At 37.1% G+C, this 14,751-nt stretch overlaps 1 protein-coding gene across 2 annotated transcripts; it reads left to right on the top strand.

Annotated features, from left to right (window-relative positions):
* Window positions 1-3,714: 3,714 nt before the first annotated feature.
* LOC106079838 (L-seryl-tRNA(Sec) kinase-like) lies at window positions 3,715-13,671 on the top strand. 2 transcript variants are annotated; one of them, XR_008775076.1, is made up of 6 exons: window positions 3,715-4,127; window positions 5,870-6,137; window positions 7,185-7,383; window positions 8,239-8,405; window positions 9,762-11,843; window positions 12,384-13,669. XR_008775076.1 is itself a non-coding variant. In XM_013241066.2 (5 exons), exons 1-5 carry the CDS (start codon window positions 3,885-3,887, stop codon window positions 9,971-9,973), a joined length of 1,089 nt encoding a protein of 362 aa, XP_013096520.2. In that variant the 5' UTR covers window positions 3,715-3,884; the 3' UTR covers window positions 9,974-13,671. The 2 variants fall into 2 exon arrangements, 1 of the variants encoding a protein (XP_013096520.2); XM_013241066.2 differs by having other exon boundaries at window positions 9,762-13,671.
* The last annotated feature ends 1,080 nt before the right edge of the window (window positions 13,672-14,751 follow it).

The following is a 14,751-nucleotide window of genomic DNA, read 5'->3' as shown; positions in this document are numbered from 1 at the left end:
AATTTCCCTTTTTTCAGGAACAGATGTTTAATTATGATTTATGCTTATACGCTCAGCAGCTCGCCATTAAACAGCTCGCCTGACATAACAAAACTTCAAATCTAAAAAAAACAAAAACGGCAGGTAAACGGACAATGATTAACCATTAAACAGCAAACAATTTTAACAGGACAGGCCTATATGCTTTGTCACAACACGAATGTTCAATACTGTACATCGTCGCCGTCGCCACCGCGTCGGATTACTGAGTGTGTCGGACCATGTTAAGTGTCGGACTATCAAGAATCAACTGGAATTTAATAATAAGAATATTTTCAGATTTACACAAATGGACTGTCACAGTAAAACCGTATGCAATTATGCCTAATTGATACGCCATCATTTGCGTTTTGGCGACTTAGGCTCCAAATAATTGTTTGTTCATAGCAGATTATTCTATAGTCTACAATTGTCTACATCATTACATGAATATAGGTCCTTCGTGGACTGATATTCGCATAGGCGAGATATGGAATGCGATGGCCATCTTGTCTCATCCTGTCACCCTTAAGTTTGCTAATGTTGTGGAAATAAAGCGCCCATGTTGGATCAAGGAGAGCAGCCTCCAAATAATCTAGTTTTTAGATCTTTTGACTAGATTATAACACACATATGTAATTACGCTATTTTGTGTCGTGTTTTTTTTTTTTTTTTTTTTTTTCGGAAAATTTAGCGCTATTTTGTTGACGCTATTTTTTTTTTCTGTTTTGTCGTGTTTTGTCGGATAAACCCTATAATTTACATAATATGTAGATAACTAACATACAATAACAGCAATAGAAAATAAACTATTTATTGTTATTGAAAGATAGAGAGTGGAGACGGACCTGCCATTGAAAGAGGTTCCATCTAAGGCAAAAGACAGAGAGGAATGGAGAAAGACGGTCGAAAGATCTTGTATGGTGCCCCAACGTGCCAAACAGATCAAGGGATATGTAGGCCTGAAGGTAAAGAGAGAGAGAGAGAGAGAGAGAGAGAGAGAGAGAGAGAGAGAGAGAGGTGAGAAAAATAAGAAATAAAAAAAAATACATAGCCCCGACAATGATTGAAACCTGGATCTTCAACTTATTCCATAAACTGACTTATATTATTATTGTAATTATATATCGAAGTGCTATTAGAGCATGGAATGGGTTGCCTGGGCTAAGACTAAGACTGTTTTATTGATTCTTACCGAAATTTGTTTGTAAAAATGTTTGTAAAATGTTTTACTTATTTCGGATGTTCCTTCAGAGTTGAAGATAATTACTTCCTAGTCCAAACCTCCCGCAGGACGACGGGAGATGGGAGCGGGCAGGGTTTGAACCCGGGACCATCGATAAGTCCGAACGACAGTCCAGCGTGCAAACCGCACGACCAGGCAGACATCCGTTGTGATTACAAGGACTCTTTTCTCATATTAAGACAACACAACAGAAAAATACACATAAATACAACAGACACAACATAAAGAGTTCATTCAACGACTACACACAGGTATCTTGGTGCATTTCATGTTCCCTGATCAATGAGTGGCGGTGATAGAGTCTGACTAAATTTAAGTCATTGGTTAATATGCATGACTAAATGCATGACTCGTAGGACGTATTCATCTTCTTTTTTGAAGTAACGTCTGTATTATATAAGATAAGACCGAGTGAGGTACGAACGAGTTTTTGTACCGCTCCGTTCTTGTTTTGATTGACAGCAGTCGTCCACTTCGCGACGACCTGACGTAGTTCTGATGGAGCGGGTGGCCGTTGTCTTCCAAGATTTTTTCTTAGGCAGAATTTAAGTCATTGGTTAATATGCATGACTGAATGCATGACGCGTAGGACGTAATCATCTTCTTTTTTGAAGTAAAGTCTGTATTATATAAGATAAGAAGCGACCAAGATACGCAGCCCATTGATATTCTCAAGAGACGCTGGCGATGAATCTGCCACACCCTTCGCAAGCCTGCATCAAACATCACGTATGGATAAGATAAGCCTGGAAACCACCCCCCTAAGGCAGGGGCGTAGCTAGGAATTTTCTATCATTTTGGAGGCCCGGGGGGGGGGGGTCTTGGCCTCTTTGGGGGCCTCTGCATTTTGCGTAATATTTAATATTTAATGTAAAAAAAACACTCATTTGGGCCCCCCTCAAGTGGGGGCCCGGGGGGATTTTCAATTTCTCCCCCCCCCCACAACAGCTAAGTCACTGCCCTGGAGAAAGAAGGTTGGCAGATTTTGTGTGGTGCCCCAGCGGTCCAGCAGAGAAAGGATAGGTGAAAGTGAATGTGAAGTTAGATGTGAACATGGCCTAACTGATGTCTTATAATGAATATCTAATTGATCTAATTGTTTTGTAAAGGGTCAATCTCTTATTCAAATCCTTAAGAAAAAAACATTTCAAAAAAAAAAAAAAGTCCTTTAGTTAGGTGTTCTATAGCTACATTACAGCACAGTAGTTCACGCGATAATATGAAAAACTACTTATTAATTGTGGTTTTAAATTATGTCCAACTTATGTGCCTACTAAATAGATTTTTTGTCTTTAAAAAAAGTAAACATTTTTTTGCGTAAATGTAGTAGTTAGTATGAGAGAACTTACTTAACTTAGCAATACAAATGTAAAAAAAAAATATTTTTTTTACAAAATATCTAAAACCATTTGCATAGATGTGTTAAAAATATGGTAAGTAGTCATCTCCTCTACAAAAGAGCCTCCCGTGTTTGTTACTATTGATAGTGAATAGTTGTAAAAGTGCAGTATTATTATGGGAAAACTGCTTGCTTAAATTAAGTGATTTAAAAAATTAGATTTTTCGCTTTCAGAAAAGAAAAAATGTGGCCGTTGCATCAGAACTTTGAATAGTCTAAAATATTACGATGTCGGATTTTCACTATCTTTTCTAGTTTACGAAATCTAAACGGGACGGACGGACTGAAGACATTCCACACAAAACTAATATAGTCTTTTCCCCTTTCCGATTCAAAGAGATCGATCCTTATTGGAGACTGCAGCAAACGTCGACAGATCCGAGTATCTTTTCTGTTGCACAGACGTCATGCGAGATTCGCTGAAGATGCAAAAAAAGCCATGATAATATATATTTTTATATATTGGCCTCTTTCAGTCGTAGAACGACTATGGTTTATCTCGAACACTTTTTTATATGGTAGTGGAGCCCTTATTTTGGAGAGACATTCCCGTCCACATATATTGCAGGTCAAGGTGGCTTAAATTTCGCTTTGGCGGTAGAGGAGCCGGCCATTTTCCGATAATATATGTAGATCGTAAAGTGCACTTTTCTTTTCTTATCTTATAAAATACAGACTTATCTTTAAAAAAAGAAGATTAGGCTACGTTCTAGGCCTCATGCATCTAGTCATGTATGTTAACCAATTACTAAATTCTGCCAAGTCATTGGTTTTTCTGGCTGGCTCAGGCAACACATTCCATGCTCTAATAGCACAAGTATTCATAATGTTTGTTCTAGATTAATATTATTATAAAATAAATAAAATTGTACATGACAATGAATATCACATTCAACACACCAACTTATCACACAATACGTTACAAAAAACAAAGTAGCCTATAGGCCTATTTTATAGTTCAATGGTAGGCCATTGATCTGTGTTAAAACGTTTTTTTTTTTAATCCTAAACTTAACCATACTTATAGATATTTGCTGCGGAATGAATAACCATAGTAAACATGGCAGCTTTCATTGTTTTGTTCTGCTCAAGATTTCATTCCCTTTCGAAATAAGACCAGTAGAGTTCGGTACTGAAGTAGATTTATATAGAATAATATAGATTTAGATCAATACTCACAATTTTACTTCTAGCTACTTTGTTATTCGAGTTAAGGTTAAAATGTCAGATTTTAGAATAGCTTTCTGCGTATTGTGTGGCCTTCCAGCTGCTGGCAAAACATCATTTCTCAATTTTGTATCAACTTTATTAACTGGCAAAAACAAGACTAACAGTAGCACTGCTAAATCTATCATCTTTGAAGAAACTGGGACTGACTATATGAAAGTTGTTGGCATACATTATGATATAGTAATACCATATCAAGTCTACCAGGAACAGTCAGTAGGGGAACAGCCTCAACAGGTAAATTTATCAACAAGAATTAGATCTTAGAATCTATATCTAGGTCCTAGATCTAGGCACTTGCTTGAAAATTTTTTTACTTATTTTAGTTTTACTAGTCCCTTCATTGTCTCTAAGACAAAACTTTCCCTATTTACGAAATAAATAATTCGTAATTCCTAAATAAAGAACCCCACATTTTACAAACATATCTCAATAGTGTAGAATTTATTTCTTTTTTTTATATCAAAAAAATTAATTAATTAATTATAGCCTTTATATAGCGCTACTTTCATGCTTATAGCATGCTCAGAGCGCTTTTGGTCCAATCTCTTTTGTGGACCAGTTGGGGGGTATCTAGGAGTTGGTTTTCCATGCTGCCTTTAGGCGCTCAGTAAACACAACTCTGCCTGAATCGGGTGTCGAACCTCAAGCCCCCTTCTAGGTAGCCAAGCAAAGCCAAGTGGACTTGGCCTCTCGACCACGCTTCCTACCAAAATAATAAATTAACCGGTACCAATATTTAAATGACTAATTGGTTTAAATTTTTGTAATTGATTCATATTTTGTTAGGTTCTCGGTAAAATAAATTATTTGGGAAGTTTCAACTTGATCTGAGAATGGGTTTAGAAAATATAGCATGTACAATTATCTAAGAGGACAAAACCAATATCTTTAGCCATATATCACTTAATACCGAAGGATTATTTTTCTTGTTGTTATCAAACAAAATAATGGAATGTCAGGTACCCATTAGAGCTGGGTGGACTCAAAGGCCTCCAAAGATCCCAAAATGAAAAATCCCAGTCATCACCAGGATTCAAACCAGCTACTTCTGGTTCAGAAGCCACATGCATCACCTCTCAGCCACTGCGCCTCATCTAGTACACTGCGTCGCCATTTTCTTTTTGGTCCTCCTCTGCGTCTTGTGCTCTGGGAGTTCTATTATTTTCCTTGTTGTTATCAAACAAAATAATGGAATGTCAGGTACCCATTAGAGCTGGGTGGACTCAAAGGCCTCCAAAGATCCCAAAATGAAAAATCCCAGTCATCATCAGGATTCAAACCAGCTACTTCTGGTTCAGAAGCCAAGTGCATCACCAAATCAGCCACTGCGCCTCATCTAGTACACTGTGTCACCATTTTCTTTTTGGTCCTCCTCTGCGTCTTGTGCTCTGGGAGTTCCACTCCTCTAAGGCCAGTCTAGCTCTGTTGTTGGTATCTTTTCTAAGAGTGTGACCAATCGATGTCCACTTTCTAAAATCTGCAACTCTATATTTCTCTGTCCACACATCTACAATTTGGTGTTTTCTATTTTGTCATTCCAGTGTATTTTCAAGATATTTTCTCAGACATCTGTTCATGAAGGTCTGTAGTTTTTTAGTTGTTGCTTCAGTTGTTCTCCATGTTTCAGAGCCATGCAGTAGGACCGCCTTGACATTAAAGATTATTATTTTAGTCTTGTTAGAGATGTGGGGACATTTCCAGGTTGGTTTTAGGTTTGTAAATGTCTGACACTAGATTTATACATTTAATGTCTTCATCTGTTCCATCTGATACACTGACTACACTCCCAAGGTATATATAAAACTATTCACTTGGTTTATAGTCTGAGAATATTAATTGCTGGTACAACAGGCTGGCATAGCTTCATACTACGTTTGTTGAAAACAACTAGATAGAAATTGTATTTTTAAATATTTGTTACATTTTTCCAAATAAATATATGTATTTTCAAGCTTTTTTTTATTCTTTATCATCAGGCTGTAAAAGTCTGGAAAAATTCAAGACAAGATGTTTTGTTGTTGATGAATGTCTTGATACATGGCTTGCTAGCATGTGCTGGAAAAAGACAGTTCTATATATCTCAGCCTGAAGGCATTAATGATGATTTATGGAAGAGATTTGTCCAGTTGCTTCAACCCCTTGCTACATCTTGGGAACCATCTGTAAATAAAGTATTAATTGTTATTGATGACAATATGCATCTTCGAAGCATGAGATATGAGTACTACAAGCTAGCAAGAGAATGTAAGATCATGTATGTATTCTGAGTACAAAATTCTGGCGAAATCTCATTAGCTTACAATAACAAAAAAAAAAAAACATAACTTAATAAATACTCAGAAAATACAGAAAGATATAGGTACATTTCTTATTCCATATGCTAAGACAAATTTCTTTTAATTCCTCTTTCTTTCCTATTGTATTAGAGCATGAAACAGGTTGCCTGAATAAGACAGGAAAACCAGTGACTTAGAGTTTAAGTCTCTAATTAACATGGAGGACTAGATTATCACTTGAATAATAGAACATAATTATCTTCTTTTATAAGAAAAATGTAATATCTTGTATGTATTACTATTGTTACCAGCCAGAAAAAGAATGTAAGAACATTATAATCCTGTGATGCACACTGGCGACTCAATGAAACATGAACTATGCTGTGCATAAGAATGACGCTCTGGTGTGAATGTAAAAAGCTGGATTCTATGTGAAAATTGGATTCTGTTGTGAAAATTGTTTGTTCCCTCTTTATTTGATGACTTGTTTCATTTTTAAACTTGTGCTATTGGTTCCCTTTTCCTTTAGTTGTTCGCATGGATTAATAACAACACATTTTAGACTATACTATATATAGATATTATATGTCACTGATAATTCAATAACTAGTGACACTCTTAATGTCTCGTTGTCATTTAGATTGAACTAATCTGTTGCTAATGAAATACTCAGAAAGACACAAAGATAAAGGCACATTTCTTATTCCATATGCTAGAACAATTTGTACAAGTGCTCCTTCTTCCCTAGTGCTATTAGAGAATGGAATAGGGTGCCTGAATCAGCCAGGAAAACCAACGACTTGGCAGAATTTAAGTCATTGATTGACATGCATGACTAGATTGACACATGAAATGCGTAAGATGTAATAATCTTTTTTGAAGTAACGTCTGTAATCTATAAGATAAGATATATGAAACTATTTTTTATTGCATGGTTGAACTGTTAATTAATAGCTTCCAATGTTAATTAATTAATAGATTTCAGTTAACATTAATTTGTATTTGTTAAATCTAGATGGTGTTGGCTACTGTCAAATCGTTTTGGACATTGCACTGGACAAAGCACTTGAAAGAAATCTCCACAGAACTGGTGTAGACCAAGTGTCACAGGATGTCATCACCAAAATGGCTAAAACTTTAGAAGTTCCTGATCCTAGTAAAAACTCCTGGGAAAAATTAAGTTTAACCATTTCAGATGATGTAGAGATAGATTGGTGAGTTAGCTATAGTATTAGCTTTAACAGGTGTATTATGAACTATTATTATAGATTCCCAATAGTAACAGTTGTGAAGTGACTATGGATCATCTCATAGAAATGAGAGATGAAAGCCTGGGCATTAGCTATGGTCAGAATGATGCTGCCCACCTAGCTGTTCAGCAGGTAACAATACGGTTTAGGAAAAGCGATATCACAGGTTCTGCCAAGGGTTACCAGGTCCTTATTTTTCTTCAAGGTATAGTGGCAAGAAACAGAGGTTTGCTTTATTACTTTTCTTTCTCCTGGGTGGGTAGCCAGCCTAGGTTAACAAGCCCTTCCTGATTGCTTACTGGTTTAAGCACCAGTTGCTCCTCTTTGGCCCTTCTCCTGTCACTGATAACAGTTCCACCAGACCCAATATCTGAGCCACAATGATGCCTTGGACTGGTTGTGGGAGGATATTTGAGACTAATGCCATTGGAACCATTTTATCCATTACCACTTCCAGCACTAATGACCTTCAATAAACTTATTTAAAAAAATGTATGGTTCTTGTAAGGTTGGAATGGATCAATAAAAGCACAATTGTATAGTTGAAGACAGTTTCCTAACACTTAGACTTAGACTTAGGTCCTCCCGCGCCGTTCGGCGCATTGGGCGGCAAGCTGTCTCCATAATGATCTGTCACTGGCAATGTCTGAAGCCTCCTCCCATCTGGTGTCCACTGTTCTGAGGTCCTCCATGAAGGTGTGTCGCCAGGTAATACGAGGACGTCCCTGTTTGCGCTTTCCTCGTTTTGGCTTCCAGGTTATCGCAACTCTTGGTGTGCGTAATTCCTAACACTTAATACAACATTATTTGTCTCTACAGGGATCTGGTGATTTCCTTCATAAAAACTGCATTTTTAAATCCTGTCCAGCCAGTCGTGAGGAAAAACCAAGAAGAAAGTGCTACTAGCCGCAGTCAGTGTTCTTCTAGTGTACTACACCAGGCCGACCTCATTTTAAGGAAATGTGTTTCTTCTTGGTTGGCAGAAAGTTAGTAGAGTTTTGTCCATCAATTATTACTACTTCTAAACCTTCTGGCATAACTTCTATTATGTTGATCTACAAATGCAATCATTTTTAATAACCATATTGTCAAATCTTTTTATATGGAATTTCCAGTTATTTCAATCAACCATCTCAATCTCAGCGTTATAGCAATGAATGTGATAAGTTCAAAGGTTACATTGAATAAAACTAAGTACTATTATTAAAACTGTATTTCAAAATATATAAATATAAAATTTAATTAAGACAAGTTGAATGATCAACATTTGAAAATTTTTTTTTTATAAACCATAAGTAAAAAAAAGTATTATAATCAATTAAACAATTAAAGAAAAGTGATATCAAACTAAGTACTCACGTCTCCCATATCTTAGTGAAATGTTTATATAATTTGTGTGTGTTTATAAACATCTTTAGTTTCTCTGGCAAACAAATCATTAAATCCAGTCCAACTTTCTGATGTAAACTTCACATGTCATGTTTGAGTGAAACTGTGGTATGAATATATTGTTATAACTAAAATGGCGACCAGGTTAGGAGTAGCTGTGTGTCTGAACAATGATAAATGTAGCACAGGTTATCTTGCTTCTTAGTGGTCTACTGTGTCAAAGGACAAAGAAAAGTGCTGATATGAACTCTCAATGTGTAAATAACCTGTGATGTGGTCATATTGACTCGGTGCCTTCCCTGCAGGGAAAAAAAGGAAACTTTCTTGTATTCTTTTTTTTGACTGTCTCAGACTTGCTGATCTCCATCTCAACAGGTCTGCAAAACACCAAATTCTCGACCTGTATGATGACATATATGCACTACATAAAACAGCAGGGTTTCTGTACAGGGCTTTTGCAAGAGAGAATTAGAACCTCTCAAATGGAGTTTGATGATGAAGATGGTCTTAGGATTGGCATTGTTTTGTGTGATTTTTCTAGAAGGCCTCGATGGACCTTATATAAGACAGTGCGTCGAGGTCGAGACTATTCAGTCAGGTATTGTTAGTCCATAGTGAAGTCAGTCTGGTACAGGGAGTCCAGGATGAAGTTAGTCTAGGAAAGTTGAGTTCAGCCGAGTTCAACATAGATCATAACAGTCAGACTTAGCACAGCTTCTGTCTAGTTCCCTAAATTTGGGCGGAACTCTGTTGTGTTAACATTCATCTCTCTAGTCTAGTTCCTAACAGCACAACCTTCTGCAGAAACAAGATTTCAGTGCGCATCACAGAATTATAAATCAGAATGACAACATTATGAAAACTTATTTTATATGGCATAATTATGTATGAGCAGCAGTGCATTAGAGTGTTAATGAAAATTAATCTTTAACTCTGAATTTTTTTCTTCTCAGATAAGTTGAATCGTAGTCTTAGTGAATTCCAACAATGTGTGAAACATGCCAACCATACTAAAGAAAGTATTCTCAGCAAACTTCATCAAGGGGACTGTGATATTTCAGTTTCATTGGTTGCAGAGTCTCAGAATGCAGCACGGGATCCACAGTGCCTGTTATACAAATTTATTGAGGACCTCTTTCTTACACAGATTAAAACTAAGCTTTAGTATTGAAATGTTTGTCTTATAGAATTTAAAAGCAATAATTTATTATCATTTATGATAGTGTTTGCAACTAACTTAAATTTTGAACAGGTCAAGGTCACTCACAGTGCATGATGTTGGTCTCTTTAGTACACAGATCGCTACCAAACTTTAGTCACTGTCACAGAGCATTGATGTGAACTTTCTACTAAGTTTTATTTGTGCTGATTGATGGTATATCATCATCTGTTCCCCTAACCAATAGGTACATTAGACAGAAAAAAAACTTATTTGGTTGCAGTTGATGTATTTTAAAATTATTGAATGAATCTGCGACTTTCATAAAAATTTTCTTTGAGAATATAGGATTATAACCCGACAGGTTTTTTTATAAGAATTTTAAGCTCGTTTTTTATGGTTGGGATAGTTCTTGCTGTACATCACTGCTTTGTATCTGAAAGTAGGAATATCTGCTGTCTTTTAAATATACGTCTTTTAAATTTACCACAACCTTCAGTTTATGTTTATTTTGTTTATGTTTCGGATGTTGCTTCAGAATTGAATATTATGTCATCCTATTTCAAACCTCCTGCAGGACATGAGGAATGACATCGAACAGGATTAAAACCTGGAACCATTGAGATGACAGAGGCGCGGTGGCTGAGCGGTAAAGCGCTTGGCTTCCGAACTGGTGATCCTAGGTTCAAATCCTGGTGAAAACTGGGATTTTTTATTTGAGGATCTTTGGGCGCCTCTGGTCCACCCAGCCCTAATGGGTACCTGACATTAGTTAGGGAAAAGTAAAGGCGGTTGGTCGTTGTGCTGGCCACATGACACCAACAGAAAAGGGACCCTTTTACATCATCTGCTCTATAACCACAAAGTCTGAAAGGGGAACTTTTTTTACTTTGAGATGACAGTTCTAGGTGCTTCCATCGTAAAACTACTCTCAGGGATGTTTATTTCTGAAATAAATCAGTTTCAAAGCTTTCTTATAGTTCTATTTATCTGACTTTTTATTTATACTTGGATATATTGTTTAAATGTTGAAGAACATTGATGTAAACTTTCTTAATATCCTGGTGCATGTACAAACACAAAATTAAATATTCTAATTCGTGGCCCCTCAAGACACAGTGCTGATACCAATCTGATATGCCTGGTCTTGGTAAACTTAATCTGTTAAAAAGAAACACTTGATCTGTATTTTATTTTTTTTTACAAATGGTTTATATTTGTGTGCTCAGCTGGGGCTGCACAGCCACTGGAAATACTGCATTCCCCATTAATCTTCGGACTCGAAGACAAGCCTTATTGTTATTATTATATTTGTGTGAATTAAAAACACAAAAGTGTACCTATTTGGAGGAAACAGAAATAGCCGTAGCTGCTATTTTTGTACACATTAAAGGGAGACAATGGTTACAAATTGGACCTTATGTTAACACTTTGAAGTCCTACGTCTTGGACTGTGACTCAAGGCCGGCCCTGCTTTTGTGCTTTTAAATGAGAGTTTACCTATACAAATCCATGTCTACAATCCTGTTGTATGATTCTGAGATCTGAGTGTTATACCAACAGTGTAAGACTTCTTAAACATTTCCTCACAAGTCTTGTGTTCTCTATCATTGACAGACAAAGACAAGACCGTCGAGTAGCCTACTTTACAAGCTATTATTGTAACTCTGCTCCCGCGTGCCACACTTGTGGTGCTGCATCAGAGCGCCATTCAATACAAGTAGTAGAAGACATTTTTAGACAGGAAGAAGGACTGGTGTGGCTCAAAGTCATGGGAGTCTGAACAGTCTGGGGCTAAGTTCTGTCCTGTGGGATACTAGTCAAGTGTTCGGAAGACCTGGAGCGACACTGGGAAGTGTGTCGGTGGTCTGTTCTGGTATTAATTAGGCCGGAGGAAATTCCAGCTACCCGTCGCCTCAGCGTGGCCCTCCGGTGGAAACATCCAGAGGTGGATCTGGACAGGCTAAGAACGAGTAGCGAACCAGGCCTTCTAGCAGGTCTCCCTGGGTCAGCTTTTGTTTTTTTTTTATCTCACTCGGGGTGGGGATGGAACAAGTAACCTGCAACCCAGTCCAAAAAGTCCGCCACGCCGTTCCACAAGGGGGCCGTCATCAGTGTCCCGTTAGCTGGAGTGGCGGTCCCTTCACGGAATAGTGGCGGTTACAGTATAGGAATATGAGACAAGCTCCCCGCAGCTAGCGCTGTTCTCGGCCACTTATAGCGAGTGGGCCAGGACCGGGGACGGTGCGCTGTGTACATTCAGTCAACCGATATGGCCGCCTATCGTTGGGTGCCCTCAGACAGGACAGGGGTGAAGAGCCCCATGTCCAGGCCTGGTGGTTGGATAAAAGCCTTTCTAACCATCAACGGGATAATGGCGCCTCCGTCGCCGATTCCCTACTGGACTTCATCGAAGGTATTAATTAGGACTCTTTAAAACTTAAGACATTACTCCCCGTGACTTTATAGCGGAAGTCCAAGTCTAACTATTTGTTGATGCTTGTCATAAATCATGTTGGACAACTGTAGAATTTCAGTATCTGGTCAATGTGGTCACCTTATGAATTTTCCTTAGACAACGTAGGTGGAAGGGGTTTAGCTCTTTGATGTGGCAGGAACATAATGATATTGTTATAACCCTGGTGGCGGACTTAAAGGGTTAATGTTTGTGCGGCCTACTGACACACATGATTCAGGCTAATCACACAGGTCAAGGGCTGTTGAACAAGGGACATTACTGCTAATGCACGCAATATGACCAATGTTATGGTCATGTGACCAAAAAGCCTTTACAGACGAGAGACAGTGTGTTAGAAAGGACAGAGTTGAGTCCAGGACAGCAAGCAGGACGGACTGTGTGCTACGAAGTGAGTCCTCGAAAATGTAGCTTTACGAGCTAGAGAGACTTGTAGTGATTAGTTAGGCAGTTCTGTTGTGTAGCATATCATTTCAAGTTAGTGTAGCCAATTGTGTTTATTGGCTGTTGTTGATGTAATTGTAAATAAACCGCCACCTTGTTTATTGAAGCTCTTGTTGTCAAGTTGATGTTTTAGATGTGTTGTGTTGTTGGGCATGTAACAATAAGATCCAGGACTCTGATGCATATAAGAGTGAAGGGAGCACTGCCAAAAGCTGCACTGGCACAAGGAAGTCTATCTCATCATCTGGGTTGGCATTTGCTGATATGCCTCCCAGATAGACAACCTTTTAAAACATTAGCTAGTTTATGGTCATTTATAAGAATGTCTGGTTTTGTGGCAGATTTATTTGGAGGAGGTTGGTGCAGACGTCTTTTTTTTTTACACTTTTTTTTTGTGTGCTAAATAGCAGAGCGGTCATTTTTTCTTCTACTATGTGCACAGAGCTCTTTTTCTATATGCTGGTGACTTTTTATAAGAGCGATTACTTTGCTCTTAATAACTAATGGATGATAAGTTTTTAAAAAAATTGGACAGGTAGAAAAGGAGGGAGAAAGAAAGGAGAGAAGGAAAAAGCGTTAGAGAAAGATAAAAGAGAGAAAAAGAAAGAGAAAGGAAGAGAGAATGAGACAAAGGACGAAAGAAAAACAATAAAGAAAGACAATAAGAGAAAATAAGAATTAGAGAAAAAGAAATATCAAGAAAAAGAAATTGAACATGAAAAAAAAAAAGAAATAACACGAAAAAGAAATTGAACATGAAAAAAAAAAGAAATTGAACATGCAAAAAAAAAGAAATAACAAGAAAAAGAAATTGAACATGAAAAGAAATTGAACATGAAAAAAAAAAAAGAAATTGAACATGAAAAAAAAAAGAAATAACAAGAAAAAAAAATTGAACATGAAAAAAAAAAGAAATTGAACATGAAAAGAAATTGAACATGAAAAAAAAAAAGAAATTGAACATGAAAAAAAAAAAAATAACAAGAAAAAGAAATTGAACATGAAAAAAAAAAAGAAATAACAAGAAAAAGAAATTGAACATGAAAAAAAAAGAAATTAAACATGAAAAGAAATTGAACATGAAAAAAAAAAAGAAATAACAAGAAAAAGAAATTGAACATGAAAAAAAAAAAGAAAATTTGAGAAAAAGAAATAACAAGAAAAAGAAATTGAACATGAAAAAAAAAAGAGAATTTGAGAAAAAGAAATAACACGAAAAAGAAATGGAACATGAAAAAAAATGTACATGTTATGTTGCCCCGTTTTGTAAGTTTGAAGTGATGTGAGCTAAGTTTGGTTGAGTGGATCATATTGGTGTTTTTGCATGCAGCATGTCACTTCTAATGTTATTTTCTTGTTCTGAATGCATGCGGCGCAATGCATGAGCGAAGTAGATGCTTTCCTCCTAAGAGACGTGCAAGGTATAAAGGTGTGAGGTGCGACGTTTTTGTATGGAGGTAATCTAGACTAAACAAAGAAGAAGAGGCAGGCAGAGAAAGCGATGGGAGGACAACATAAAAGAATGGACGGGCCTGCCATTGATAGAGGTTTTAAACAAGGCAAAAGACGGGGAGGGATGGAGAAAGACGGTCGATAAATCTTGCTTGGTGCCCCGACGGTCCAACAGACTAAGGGAATAGGTAAAGGTAATCTAGAATACATAGCTAAAAATTAAGTTTTAGTTTTATACTATTTTTTTTATTGAGAGGTCTATATATAGCCTACCGGTATCTTATTTTATTATATCTATATTACAAGGTCTTCGGGGCTCGCATAGCATTCCTTCAGGGGATGTTACCAGGAAAAAGAAGAAGAGGCAGAGAAAGGGATGGAGTAATAAACTGTCAGGGGTGTCCGGGCAGAC

This window comes from Biomphalaria glabrata, chromosome 1 (genome assembly GCF_947242115.1).
Source record: "Biomphalaria glabrata chromosome 1, xgBioGlab47.1, whole genome shotgun sequence".
Taxonomy (NCBI): Eukaryota; Metazoa; Mollusca; class Gastropoda; family Planorbidae; genus Biomphalaria; species Biomphalaria glabrata.
The sequence above is the reverse complement of the archived record's forward strand: the minus strand, read 5'-3'. Positions and strand labels throughout refer to the sequence as shown.